The sequence below is a fragment of the Schistocerca serialis genome, chromosome 6 (assembly GCF_023864345.2).
Source record: "Schistocerca serialis cubense isolate TAMUIC-IGC-003099 chromosome 6, iqSchSeri2.2, whole genome shotgun sequence".
NCBI lineage: Eukaryota > Metazoa > Arthropoda > Insecta > Orthoptera > Acrididae > Schistocerca > Schistocerca serialis.
This window is the reverse complement of record NC_064643.1, coordinates 352125995-352141088: the sequence shown is the minus strand read 5'-3', so window position 1 is coordinate 352141088 and position 15094 is coordinate 352125995. Positions and strand designations below refer to the sequence as shown.

The 15094-nt window shown below is 43.8% G+C and overlaps 1 protein-coding gene across 1 annotated transcript in view; it reads left to right on the top strand.

The window, feature by feature from the left end:
- LOC126484867 (uncharacterized) overlaps positions 1–15094 on the top strand; it is a 245847-nt gene that overhangs the window by 204537 nt on the left and 26216 nt on the right. The window contains exons 13-14 of the mRNA XM_050108464.1: positions 1510–1674; positions 14629–14788. Of these exons, the coding sequence (XP_049964421.1) occupies positions 1510–1674; positions 14629–14788 (325 nt within the window). The remainder of the gene's footprint in view (positions 1–1509; positions 1675–14628; positions 14789–15094) is intronic.

The window sequence follows — 15094 nt, the reverse complement described above, 5'->3', positions numbered from 1 at the left end:
ACAACTTGTACATTATCATAGCGGTACGAAATCTGAAATACAACGGGACTCCTTGGTCCCACACCACATCTAATGGAGCACAAAAGAGGATGAATCCTGCCGAAAAGTCGAAGCCCATTTTTTATGTCAAATTTCCTTAAAATTCCCCCTGTTTTTGCTGATATGCTCCCAGCCATTGTAGGAAGCAGCTGATGTACTACCGGTGTTGGTCCGAATTCCACGGCAGGACGGCCTGCCCCTCCCAGAATCCGTTGCGGCTGAATACATACTTCAGATGTTCAGTGTTGAGTGATAGGCCTTCCGTATCATGTATCGTATACGCTCTTAAGATCTAGAACTTCAAGGCTTTGGTACGATGGATAACAGCTAGTAGCATGCAAATACCGGTTAGTGTATGCAGGTTTGTGGTAAATTCTGTGCCCTAGAAAACCATCATTCCGTTCGTAGACGAGAAAACAAATAAATAAAAAAGTGAGGCTATCCATCAATATGCCCTTTCAATGTAAACTACGATGTGCCGCGGAAACTTATGAAGTCACAACACTTTCCATCTACACATGCAGAGAGATTCAGTTACCCCTGCCCATGGTTTTTATGCAAGCCGAAACGCCTTCAAACACCACGAGCGAGGTTTTCATATTATATCGTTCCCTACATGCGAAGTATCTGCCCTGCACGGAAAAAGAACAGGACCCTTTTGTAAGAAATTTAATATAGTTCATTTTCATACTGGAATGCATTTTCACTGGAGGCCGCGGTTTTCGAGCTATTCAATATAAACGCGTTTGATGTTCATTTTTGTACGTGTTTCTTGAATAATTCGAAAACCACGGCCTCCAAGTGAAGACGTATCCCTCTAAGAAATTAAAGTACCTTAAAATTCCTAGGAAAATGTCCTGTATATTTTTGCTTTTAGGACTAATAGTTTGCCGATAGTGAGAAAGAGAACATGAAAATTTCCGCATGGCATCTGAAGGCGTTACGGGTTGCATAAAACTCTTACGTAGGGGCACCTGAAACACCTTCTATACTCCGCAAGCCACCGTGTGGTGTGTATTGAAGGGTACTTAGGTACCACTGCCACTTCCCCTTGTCTGTCCCAGTCGTGAATGGTCCCTCGGAACAACGATTGGTGGTAGGCCTCCGGGAGTGCTCGGGTCTCTCGAATGTTATCCTCATAATCTTTCTGCGTGATATACATAGGAGGAAGCAATATATTGCTTCGCTCTCCAGAAAGCCTTTCTCGCAACGCCTGCCACTGGAGTTGGGCGAGCACCTCCGTGACGTTTTCGCTTTCACTAAGTGAACCTCTAACGAAAAGCGCTGCTGTTCTTTGAATATCCTCTGTTTCCTCCAGCAATCCTGTGTGTTACGGAGCTCCTTTCCGTGAAATCAGGAGCTTGAATCCACTTGTACACCTGCACCAACACTAGACTTCCTTTGCAAGCATTCATCCGTTTGCCTCGACATGCACTGTCGCGGCACTGGCTGGCTTCCGTTGTCTTGCAGGTGAACTCGCTGGCGCGGCTGACGCAGGACCCGCACTGCCACACGCAATGCGGGGACGGCGGCTGCCGCTGCGTCACCAACCTGCTGCCGCTGGCGCAGATGGACCACCTGCTGCTGGCGACCGACGACGGGCAGTCGCTCGCCTGTCTCTGCGGCGACTTCCAGGTGGGCCTACCACACACTGTGTTACTGAAGACAATCAAGTGCTATTATTCTAACACATAGTAGTATTTATTTAATTTAATCGTACGGCTAGGGCCCCCCGTTGGGCAGTCCGTTCGCCGGGTGCTGGTCTTTCAATTTGACGCCACTTCGGCGACCTGCAGTCGATTAGGATGGTAGGATGATGATGAGGACACCACAACACCCACTCCCTGGGAGGAGAAAATTCCCCGACTCAGCCGGGAATCGAACCCGGGCCCAGAGGATTGACAATCCGTCACGCTGATCATTCAGTTACCGGGGGCGGAAAACACATAGTAGTGATGGGGTATAGTGAAGACATGACACATAACGGAAAGTGGCCACTTTTGAGGTTTTGTTTATTTAAAACTAAGCATTAGGTTATAAAGTAGTTTAAACATCATCAACTGTAGGATATTGTTCTTTTTATCTGATTTAAAATAACAGAAACTCTGACCAAAATTTACCCACTATAGGATTAAGGTTCCCTAACTTGTACCAATCTTATAAGCTATATCCCTCAGCTTGAACATACACTCCTGGAAATGGAAAAAAGAACACATTGACACCGGTGTGTCATACCCACCATACTTGCTCCGGACACTGCGAGAGGGCTGTACAAGCAATGATCACACGCACGGCACAGCGGACACACCAGGAACCGCGGTGTTGGCCGTCGAATGGCGCTAGCTGCGCAGCATTTGTGCACCGCCGCCGTCAGTGTCAGCCAGTTTGCCGTGGCATACGGAGCTCCATCGCAGTCTTTAACACTGGTAGCATGCCGCGACAGCGTGGACGTGAACCGTATGTGCAGTTGACGGACTTTGAGCGAGGGCGTATGGTGGGCATGCGGGAGGCCGGGTGGACGTACCGCCGAATTGCTCAACACGTGGGGCGTGAGGTCTCCACAGTACATCGATGTTGTCGCCAGTGGTCGGCGGAAGGTGCACGTGCCCGTCGACCTGGGACCGGACCGTAGCGACGCACGGATGCACGCCAAGACCGTAGGATCCTACGCAGTGCCGTAGGGGACCGCACCGCCACTTCCCAGCAAATTAGGGACACTGTTGCTCCTGGGGTATCGGCGAGGACCATTCGCAACCGTCTCCATGAAGCTGGGCTACGGTCCCGCACACCGTTAGGCCGTCTTCCGCTGACGCCCCAACATCGTGCAGCCCGCCTCCAGCGGTGTCGCGATAGGCGTGAATGGAGGGACGAATGGAGACGTGTCGTCTTCAGCGATGAGAGTCGCTTCTGCCTTGGTGCCAATGATGGTCGTATGCGTGTTTGGCGCCGTGCAAGTGAGCGCCACAATCAGGACTGCATACGACCGAGGCACACAGGGCCAACACCCGGCATCATGGTGTGGGGAGCGATCTCCTACACTGGCCGTACACCACTGGTGATCGTCGAGGGGACACTGAATAGTGCACGGTACATCCAAACCGTCATCGAACCCATAGTTCTACCATTCCTAGACCGGCAAGGGAACATGCTGTTCCAACAGGACAATGCACGTCCGCATGTATCCCGTGCCACCCAACGTGCTCTAGAAGGTGTAAGTCAACTACCCTGGCCAGCAGGATCTCCGGATCTGTCCCCCATTGAGCATGTTTGGGACTGGATGAAGCATTGTCTCACGCGGTCTGCACGTCCAGCACGAACGCTGGTCCAACTGAGGCGCCAGGTGGAAATGGCATAGCAAGCCGTTCCACAGGACTACATCCAGCATCTCTACGATCGTCTCCATGGGAGAATAGCAGCCTGCATTGCTGCGAAAGGTGGATATACACTGTACTAGTGCCGACATTGTGCATGCTCTGTTGCCTGTGTCTATTTGCCTGTGGTTCTGTCAGTGTGATCATGTGATGTATCTGACCCCAGGAATGTGTCAATAAAGTTTCCCCTTCCTGGGACAATGAATTCATGGTGTTCTTATTTCAATTTCCAGGAGTGTATTTAGAAGTCTCCTCTTAAAGAAATTTTATATACAGGGTGTTTGAAAAAGAACTCCCTAATTCTAATGTGTCCTAGAATCTTCACAAAGTGACATACACTCTTCTAGTTTCTGGTGTTTGATTCATCAACTCTCCAAGTTTGGCTCGCCTGCAGTTGGCAGATCTGCTTGACCTTGAGACGGCACCGGTGCTGTTTTTTCCCTCAGTTCAGTCCAGGCGTGTGTGCAGTGCAGTGCAGCTTAGAAACAATGTGTACTCTGCAACAGAAAGTGCAATGCGTTATTTGACTTGTGGAAACTGAGTCAGGTGTAACAGTGCAACGTAATTATAGATGCCAGTATGGTGGTGAAACACCTACAGCAAAAATGTCGATCATTGGCTAAAGTCTTTCAAGGAAACCGGTAGTGTATTAAAAAGCAGAATCACCAGGTAGACCGAGAACTTCTGAAGATATTGTTGAACAGATCCGTGTTTCGTGTGTTCGGACGTTGCCCGACGTAGTCTACAATTAGGAGTGTCTAAAGGTACTGTGTATGATGTTGTGGGTAAAATAATTAAGTTGCAACTGGTACATGAAATAAAATCCACTGATAAAGTCGAAAGGTATGAGTTTGTAGTTGACTTTCTACACAGAATTGATGATGATGTGCACACTGAAGAGATCAGAGACATCAATCAATTAAGGGAAAGAATAGTCGTGGCGGTTGGGACAGTTATACGAGGAATGTTGGTGAACTCCTGACGAATAGTGGAATATCGTCTCGACGTGTGCAGGGAAACAGATGGATCCCACGTTGAAGTCTACTAACGTTAAACAAAACTTGAGGGAATTCTCTTTCATAATAAGTACTTACTATTGTAAGTTTTCATTAATTTCCCCATTAAATTTATAATTCAGACTAGGGATTTCTTTTTCAAACACCCAATATTTTACTTCTGGCTTCATATATTGCTGTCATTACAATGTATCTTTTCCACCCCCGCTCGCTTTACATCAGTCCACATTTTGCTCTTCAGGCATCTGATCATTCTTCCATTTGATTTTCCTTGCACAATATGCAATACCATTCCTTTGTTTTAACACTGAGTTTCTGTGGTGGCTTCTGTGCAGTCTCTAAAATACCTAATTTTCGCAGATGAAGATCTAGTTGTAGATGTCTTCTACTTCTCGTCGGTCAACTTAGATTTTGTATAGGCTATTCGTCAGCTCACAGACTTCTTAAATGAGCCTTGAAGGTTTGCTTGGAGCTTTAATCATCTCCTTCGGATTCAGTGATATTTCTTAGATTGACACCTTTAGACTACTTCTGCAATGAAATTATAGGACAATCCATTTCTATCTGTAATGTCGAATTCAAGTTTTTATTTCCAACATGCATAAGCCGAACACCATCCCTTGAAATTTGAAATATGCTCTTCCAGTTGCTTCTCATCTTTGGTGGAAAACACTTTACTGCAACCAAAATTTTTTCCAACAACGTTTACCTTTCTGTTTTTACATACATCTTAATTATTGACTAAGGCACATTAAGTGAGTGTATACATTCATTTATTCCATGATATCCATTTACAGGGCACAGTTGGAGCTAAATGCTATTCGTCTGTGGGTAACTTTCCATAACCCTCTCTGTTGCCTAATATTAATACAAAATAATTATTTAGATAATAACTATTAGTAACGAACACATTGAACTTCGCCTCATCGTTCTATTCATTATACTTCACTTATTATTCTAAACGAATTTTTCAATCTCACTATAGCAGCAAATTACTTAAACCGAACAGTTGCATTATCAGAAGCTTACTGCGGTACATGATAGTCACCATTTTCTCTTTGTCAATTTCCTACAAACGAATTGCAACGAACACAGATTCGCGACAGTCTGAAAAAGAAGATTGTTTCATTCGTATCCTACCATAGATATAAAAAAATTGTGTTAGCACTCACCTTGTTGCGATAATTCACTTCAATCAGCGCTGTATTCAGACGATCTGTCCCACAACACACGTGACGTAAGAGAGCTCCAAGCAGCACGTAATTCACACTCACTTTTCTTAAAATGTCGTACAGTACCAGAGGTATGAATTTTATATTTGTGGTACAAATTAGGTTCTGGTACAATAATGTCAGTTGTCCTCTACAAGAAAATTTATTTCTATAAAACCTTGCACACAATTATAGTCACAGAACTATGCCTTTGGACTCATTGTCTTGGACAACACTGTCAGTACTAACTTCTTTTTATTATTGGTGTGCCCCATTTGGCTTTGGCACCTCTAGCGGCACGCTGCGGTACTATGTGGTGGAAAATCCAACGTCTACCAGGACCGCTGGTATGTAACTCGAAACAAACAAAGATTAATAATTCAATATTCGGTATTCGAGTAAAACTTGCAGTTTCATGTCTAGCCTTTGTATGTACTCTAATTTATCAGTGGACGTGCCATTTCATTTTGTCTCGTATAGCTGCGTGTTATGGGCCTGCAGCGCGGGGATTCCCCTGCGTACTAGGACTACGGACATGTACGTGGAAACACATACAAAACTAATTACGCAAATTTCTCCATCTTGCGCCAAAGCTTTCGGGGACTACGTTCCAATTTCAATTCTGAATGCTTTGTTACTCTTTCCTTTCCTTCCAGTATTCCTTCTTTGCGATGGTGTCCATTCACTTTCGGAACTTTATCGCTTGAAAATCTCTTTCCAGCATTTGTTCTTCTGTTATGTAATTGCTTTCAAAGTCCTTAATCTCCTGAATCCGGGTGGTTTTTCATTTCTTTTCCGTAAGGTAATGTAAGATCTGCTGCGTGAGTTTATGGTCTCCATTCAGTAAATATGTCCAAAAGTTGTAATTTTCTACGCCTTGTTGTTTCTGATATATTTTATGTGTTCTGATAACTTTCATCCATACTTCTTGATTTCCACAATTCTGCAGCTTTCTGTGGAGATTTTTTTTTATTTTATAACGTTTCGGTCTAATATGTGTAATATTTGAAACTTGTAATTTAAATGTAGGCTTCCCTTAGGAAGCAGATATTCTGGTTTTGCTACTGTATTGTACTACTTAATTTTAAGTTTCTTATAGAAACACTTCCTGTCATAGGTATCAGTAGTTGTACTATACACTGTTTCCACCTTGTGTATCCTTTCATATGAAGTAGGTCTTTGTAAACAGTTTTTTAGAATAACCTTTCATCCGCAACATTATTTTTTCGAGGGGATAATTTTCACTTTACGGTCAGTACTCGTAGAGACGATCACGCACGACTCATATGTCATTTAAGATTTCACAATACATCCATTTCATGTCCCATGTACTCAAGGGATCTTGCGGGTAAATCAATTAAACCAAATGCCACACATGCTCAGTGGATGCAGATGCTGGCTGGGAGAGTTGACATCCACTGATCTGGTGCAAGAGTATAACTCCATGCCGCTGCAGAAATGGATGGTTCATGTACAGTACAGTGGCCCTCAACGAGAACCGCAGGTGCAACACCGCAGCCAGAGTGCGTGTCCTGAGCTCCGTTTCCGCTAGGGCCTAGTTTTACGACGGCTGAAAAGTGTGAGAAAGAGCAAAAGAGAAAGTGAAGAAGGAGGGTGACATAGGCCGGGGGGATGACGATGATGAAAAATTGGAGATGTTTAAAAGAAAATTATGAGGAGATGCGGATTGGACTATGTTAAGTGATATTTTTGTGAGGCCTTCCTCGTCCTGTTACGGAGTTGCTAGCGTCTTGTTCTCAGCTGCTAGACGGAGCTACTGCTGTTATGCCAAGTAAGATAAAGCAACGTTTATGTTAATAGTATGTTTTGCGATTGTTGTTTTCTTTTTACGGTTAACACTGGTGAGCAATAAAATAATTAAAAGCGAATCGTGAATCTGTTGCAAGCGTTCCGACTATAGACTGCTTGTGTTCCGTGCTGCGAATGGTATCATATAAGCAAGAATTAAAGAAATGATTGTCTCCATTGTAAACTTATGTTGATCTCAATAAACTAATCAACTGTTCAAGCGACAACGGGAATTAAATAGCAACAAGGAAAAAATTATAAATTTGGAGACCGTCCAGCGAGCGATCTGGTGACTCTAGCTTAAAGCAATTGTCCAGATCACAATATTATATTATTAGTGACCGGTTTCGACTTTATGTGGAATTCGTCTTCAGAAAATGAGCAACACCTGCCTGCTGCTGCTGGCGACACCTCGGACGCTCCCGGGGCAGCACGATCGTAAACTATTCAGTTTAAAAATCGTGTTGCCGCGTGAGCATCCGAGGAGCTACCAGCCGTATCCACATGGAGCTCATTTCCCGAAGATTACAAGTTGCAAACTGTCACAATTAAAATGATTGCATACAAAAAAGTAGACTAAATGAAATCGACGAAGACTTCGAGAAAAATAATAAGAGAAATTTCTACAGACTATTCAGGGAAAATATCATGTTTTATCAGCCTTCAAATATCTGGTTCAGAAGAGCAAACGGATCTCTAGAGACAAACACTTAAGAAAATTGCAATAGTCTTAAAGGATATTTTGTGAGAAGCCCAAAGAAAAATTGCACTTCACGAAAATACTACCAAACCCAGATTTGAATCCGCCTACAACCACAGAGGTTGATTGGGTTATGAAACAACTAAAGAACAACAGAGCCCCAGGGGAAGAGTGCATTATCGTTCAGATCTGGAAACTCGCAGACCACAATATTACAAAGAAAATTCATAAAATTCTCTTGAAAATACGGAGCACTGAGAAAATTCCACGGGAATGGAAATCCGCACTGACTCACCCACTCCAGAAAAAGGGAGACAGGACAGACCCTAATAATCATAGAGGGATCTCATGATTACGGTCACTTACAAAATTCTGTCCAAGATGTTATTGAACAGACTGGAACCACAAGTGGATACAAAGATAGGTGCATACCAGGCAGGGTTCAGAAAGGGAAGATCCTGTATTGAACAGATTCGGAACCTGCGAACGCTCTTGAAGGTCAGACGGGCGAACAACTCTGTAGTTACTTTAAGGACTTTAAGAAGGCCTAAGACTCCATTGAAAGGCAGACTCCCTTTGACACACTGGAAGAATATGGCAGAGCCATTTGAGATACATACAAGGGTCAGACAAGGTGATGGTCTCTCACCACTTCCATTCAACATAGTCCTGGACAAAATTATGAAGCAGTGGCAAGAAAAAAGTAGAAGGAATTCAGTTAGGAACAACACGTGCTAGCAATACAATCATACAATGCCTAGCATTTGCAAATAACTTGGTAATACTCAGCAATAACGGAGAAGAAGCACAAGAAGCCCTGGAATATTTACATAAAGTTTCTGCTAAAACGGGGTTACACATATCGTACGAGGAAACACAATGTATGGAAAGAAAGAACAACAATACGCAAATCATGCACACAAAATACGGATTGGTTAAAAAAATGAAAAAATTCACATATCTTGGGGAATACATACAAACAAGAGTATCAAACAAGGCCTCCAACACAGAACCAACAGACAAACTTCAGAAAGCGGGCAATAAAAGAAGCATCTCAAGACAGGCGAAACTCAGGCACTACAATACAACTGTACTACCATAAGCCCTCTATGCAACAGAAACGACCACAATCGGGGCATCAAGCATCACACAGACAGGAAAGATAGAACATAAAATCCTTTGAAAAAGTTTAGGAGCAGTACATAGAGATGGTGTATGGATGGAGAGGCCAACCAAAGAACCGTACGAACATACAGACAGACTTACAGACACAATCAGAAAACGTCGGTTAACATTCTTTGGGCACATACAAAGAATGAACAACACCAGACTCACAAAGAGGATTTTTGGTGTAGTCAGCACCTCAATCAATGGAACCAACTGGTTTCATGAAATAGAAAAAGACCTAAAACAAGCAGGAGTCAATAAAGAAATGATAGAGGAACGAGACAAATTCAGAAAGAAAATTATGAACACGAGATTGGAAGTAAAAGAAAGGAAGAAACCGGGAAAAATATGGACAGAACAAAGAAAACACGAACACAGTGAAAGAATGAAGAGGTTTTGGGAAGACAGAAAGAAGAAGAAAACATAAAAACGGGAATATTGAATAATCATGTATTATTCAAGTTCAGTCACTGTCTTAAGGGCAAAAATGTGTAATAACATAATAATAAAGGCCATCTAGACAGTTGTTTCAATAGAAAAAAAGGGATATGTTAGATGAGCGGAAAGGACGGCGGAGACGGTGAAGGAAATATTTACTCTGGCTGCAGCGATCCTAGTTATGTCCTGTTATAGGTGTACGGCTGTTGCAGGTATATCTTTCCAGATTCTGCTCCTTAGAGTTGGAAGAGCATGATGTTGTCTTGTTTAGCCTTTGCTTTATTATTATTATTGCTTCTATTGTTACTGTTATCATTACAATTACTTTTTTCAAAAAAAAAAAAAAAAAAAAAAAGAGCCGCACGGAGGTACAGTGGCTTAAGTTTAAACAGCTGGCATCCATAATGCTCTGGCAGACCACGCGTCTTTCTAAACACATTTCAGTGTAAACAAAAGGTGTCCTTAGTACTCACAATCCTTCGGCGACTAGATTGATCCAAACCACTTTCACTCCGGTTCTCGGTACAAGACGACATGTGATATTTAACACTTAATTAACATAAAAGTAATAAATGTTCCATATACATTCGGTTGGTTGTCACACTGCTTCGGACATCTTACTTTCGAATGTGAGATAAACTTACGCTTATAGAATTTGTAGACTGAGCGATAAAATACAGTGAGAAAAATGATGCAAGCTCACCGTACAAATCGTTAGCCACCTCAGTGTGAATGCACAGAAGGTTCGTTAAGCCTTCACAGATGGTGCAGTGATCGAATCACATGCTCAATCACGTGTGCACTGCCTCTGCGTGGGCATAAAATAATAGCGATCGATGAGACACTTATGTTTCTAGCCAAAATTGAACGTAAACATGGGTAGATGTAGCGACGTGACAAATAGGAATAAGTGGCAGTCGTGTTTGGCTGCACCAGTGGCCATTCGGTGTGTGAAGTTGCTAGATTTGTTTGTGTTTCACGGCGGACTGTTCAACATATCTGTGAGCAGTAACGTAAGGCACGTGGCCACGAAACACATCGTAATTATGGTCGAAGAAAGGACATGAAGGAGAGGGACCGGAGAGGCGTTTCATGGCTTTTGACTTAAAATCTCTTCCAAACGCGACAGGAATTGCCACAGACAGTGAATGAATGTCCATCTGTATGTGTTAGCGAGAGAGTATTGTGGCAGAAACTGCGTGCAGTGAACATTTTATCACCTCACATGAGGTCGTTACTGGTACAGGCACATAAAGACAGCAGCAAAGTTCATTGTGCTGGGAGAATTTGTGACTAGTTTTCTGGACACTTCCCCACCGTATTACATCCCGACTGTCCTGCCAAATCATTTGACTTGAACAATAGAAAATGAAATGTAATATCTGTGTGACGCCTTGGAACAGCGGATAAAACGCAGACAACAGCATCCACGCGATATGGTGGAGTTGCGTGATCAGATCGTCAGCGAGTGACTTAGCTGGATACGACGTATCAGCACAATCTTGCAGACTAATTTCGTAATCGAATACAGACGGGTATCAAGTCGAGGGTAGGGATTACACGGCATTGAAGGATGCTTCTAATCGTTTCCCGATGGTTGACTAAATTTTTTGTCTTGTAAACTTACTGTCTGTACAGAAATCAGACCTTTGGTGTAAGAATCAAAGTAAATGGAAAGCAAGCAGTTGCAGAGATGTGAGTGAGGTTGTACTCCGTCTACCTCGTTATTTGATCTTTTCGTGCAGCAAGCACATAAACAGGTTGTAATAACTCAAATGAGTGAGCCTAAGTTAGGGGACGAGGAACATCCCGAAATATCAGTGAACCTCTTATAGCCTGAACTAGACCCTCTACACACGGCGGCTTATATACATCATTAGATCGTCGGTGCAATGGACATCCCACTTCATTTGGCAGAAAGGCAATATCGCGACGTGACAGACCACACTATAGCAATCCAGTCAGCAGCTCAAACGCTTTACCTTTGTCTGACAACATGATGGAAATTTACATGCCGCTGTGAGCAATGGATTTTCACTGCATTGAGATCCTTTCCCTACATTCGCTCCGAAAAAGATTGAGATGAACCTGCATTTAATGTCAGTAGCAACTCGTTGTCGGCTTTGAAACCGATTGACAAGGTAAGGCACTCGTCTGAGCTTTCTGTTGTTATGCCGTGTAACATGGCTGCGTCCGGTACGTCATTCCTTGTAAACTCTTTCGACTGTATGGATTGATATACCAACAACACAGTAAAGTTCATTCACGGAACGCCCAAACGCTATAGTTAGTTACATAAGTCAGTAGTTCTGTGGCCGTTGTTATTCACCATAAAATCTGACCATCTAGGTCGTCTTACTTACTTCTTAAAACTTTCTCAATGCTCGACTTTTAGTTTCTTCCGCTGGGAACTTCTTCAGGATTCCACTAGTGCCCCTCGATCGCTGAACATTGTCGAGAGACAGTGTCGTGTTCACTTATAAAAGGGTTTTTTCCTGCGATTCTTTGGAGAAGTGGAGTTATTTGGTAGACATCTTCAGGCTGTCATTGGTGGGCCATCGCAGTTGGGCAAATTCTGCAAGCAGATAATGGGAGAGCGCAGGAAACGATTATATTATTGTTATTGTGTTTTTTCTGTTGTTTCTTGGCACTTGTTTAAATTTCACGTTCCCCGTGACTGCACTTTTTCTTTTTTTTCGTAGCGGCATTACGAAGGTAGAAGCCTTTAGCGTCATCTCTATGAAATTAGTACCGAGTCTTCGGTAATTCAACTACTTCACGGACTTTCCCTCTATAAATTCTGCGGGAGAGTGTGAAGTGACGTGTGGTCGTGGCAACGTAAGAGGTCGTGCTGGAAAGTAATGGCTCCGAATTTATTACATGAAAATTCGTGATGTTTTTTCAATAACTTAGTTAGCAATCTTCATCTTTCCTGTTGCTGTATATACATATATTCCTAACCATAGTCACACGGGCGACGAAAACGATTCTCCCAACGAGAGGCCGGTTTGTAGGTACCGCCAATGCAGAATGTTTTACTTTCTTGATGTAGCCGCGCATCACCTCCGCTTGCACTGTTTTTCACTATCAAAGAGAAGTCCTCGAATCGGGACTATATGGAGAATGATTGGTGGTAGTGAACGCAAGGTGTCGCATTGTAGCAGATCTCGCAGTGCTCGTGTGTGGCCTGGCGTTGTCGTGCTGAAGCAGGAGGTGCTTCATCTGTGGACAAACTCTTCTGCAGTAAGATAGTCATTTAAAGCACGCTATTTCTCACACACCGACATATTCACGTAACACACTGCTACGTTACATGCTACAATACGAGCCGTCCAGTGGCCGAGGGTTGGAACTTGCGTCATAAAAGTGGGAAAGTCGATCGAGTGATGTGCATGGAGTGTAGTACCTCAACCGATATTGAGGAGTAAAAAATTCGGAGGGACTACTTTCCAGCACGTCGTCGTACATTTTGCCGAAACTCAAAGGAGAATAAAAGAATGGTAAAGAGGACGAACGCCACACACCCTTGAATCAGAATATAACATCAGTGGTAGCAGATAGCCAAGAAGAATATTAATCAGAAGAAGCAATATCTATAGAAGCAGAGTCGGTGAAGCAGCTGAAAATGTCGAAGAAAGGGTCGAATATCAATGAAGGTGACGGCACCAGGCCTCCGGCTCCATGGCTACCCACTACCACAGAAGCATACGCGCAGCCACAGCGACCGAGAGATATTAACGTGCACGAGACAATTAAGGCGGCACAACAGCCACAATACTTAGTATTCCCCCCCCCCCTTTCAGTATCTGGCTTCAGCATCAACTGACTGTCGATGGTCCGCCAATTAGAGCCTGAAACCATTGCTCCCTACAACCCCAGTCCTCCGTAAATGTGCCAAAAAATGTCCTGTGACAACTGAACGTGACACTGTCTTGCGACAGTGCTAACCCATTTAGGGACACCGCTGCAATCCTGAAAGAAAAACCAGCAGAGGGTTATAAATGAAATAGATTTTAGGGGAATTTGATGCGGCTTAACGAGTAAAAATATTTTTCTAATGAATGTGTGGTGTCTGTTCTTCTGGACATGTCCGAAAGGACAGACGCCACGGGGAATCTGCAGCTGTGATACATTATATGTAAGTTGAAGGTGGAGAGGAGAACAATAAAAGGAAAGGAAAGGGATTACCGATATAAGATGCATTGGGACATTAGGTAGAATCAGCGACAACGAGTGAAAATGTGTACCGGACCCGAGATTTCCCGCTGGTTACGCCGGTGCGTTAATCACTGAGGCACTAGGGACACTGTATTTATCAAAACTCTACATACTATCTCGGCACACCTCACAACCGACCCACCCATCCATACACCGTTCATTTCCTCCATCCTCGCTACTCTCAGATCCCCGCAGGACGTCGGACGTATTTGCGCATCCGCACTGAAGAGGATGGGTCCATTGCCCATTTATGCGAATAATTTGTATGAATGCATGGCGGTGTCTGTGCTTTCGTACATGTCCCGTTGGAGCTTACATCAGTGATCATTTCGATTTCCTTTCCTTTCTCCCCTCTCAACCTTCAATTTATAAAAAGATTTTACCATCAACGACAGGTCCTTTCTGCCATTCTTCGTGTCATCCAATGTGATTCCGTTGCATCTGTATAACCGATTTGCCCGTTCACTTCACTTAACTATCAATTCGTTGCTCAGCGTTTGATGGTCACGTGGCAGCCTTGTACCAGTTCTAGAAGCTCTAGAGCGTTTCAGAATGACCTTAGTGCTCTTGTGATGGGGTGTCTAATTTTGTACCATGCCTTGCAGTAGCTGCCTGGCGTTGAGCGGGCCTGTTGTGATGGTCGTGGCGTTTGTTTCAAGCAAGAGTGGCTCCCCGTGAGCGTGCGGTCGTGGTCGCCCCTGCGGCTCGTCTACTCGGTGCCGCACTACAGCTGGAGCCGCAAGGGCTTCTCCTTCGGAGCGCTCTACTCCTTCGTCAACGACGGCGTCTGCGGCCGGGCCGTGCTCAACAGGCCCTCAGGTGAGTGCTTCTTCACAATCAAATCGGCTCTCGCCGAAGTGAACAGTCTGCGAAAAATAAATAAATGTACAAAATTTTTACTCACACACACAGCCCGGCAACCTCACACACAAACTGCTCCGTAAATAAGTCTTCTGGAAAGACGTGTGACCACTAAACTTTTTAGCTGCTGGTTGTTTATGGAAGCGACCACACATGGCCGCACTCTGGTCAACTCAACGTCAAATTTTCTGGTTAAAGCACCTGTGACTAACGAATTATAGCAAGTGGGAATCAACAATTCTGGCCGACACACAAGACTTTGTT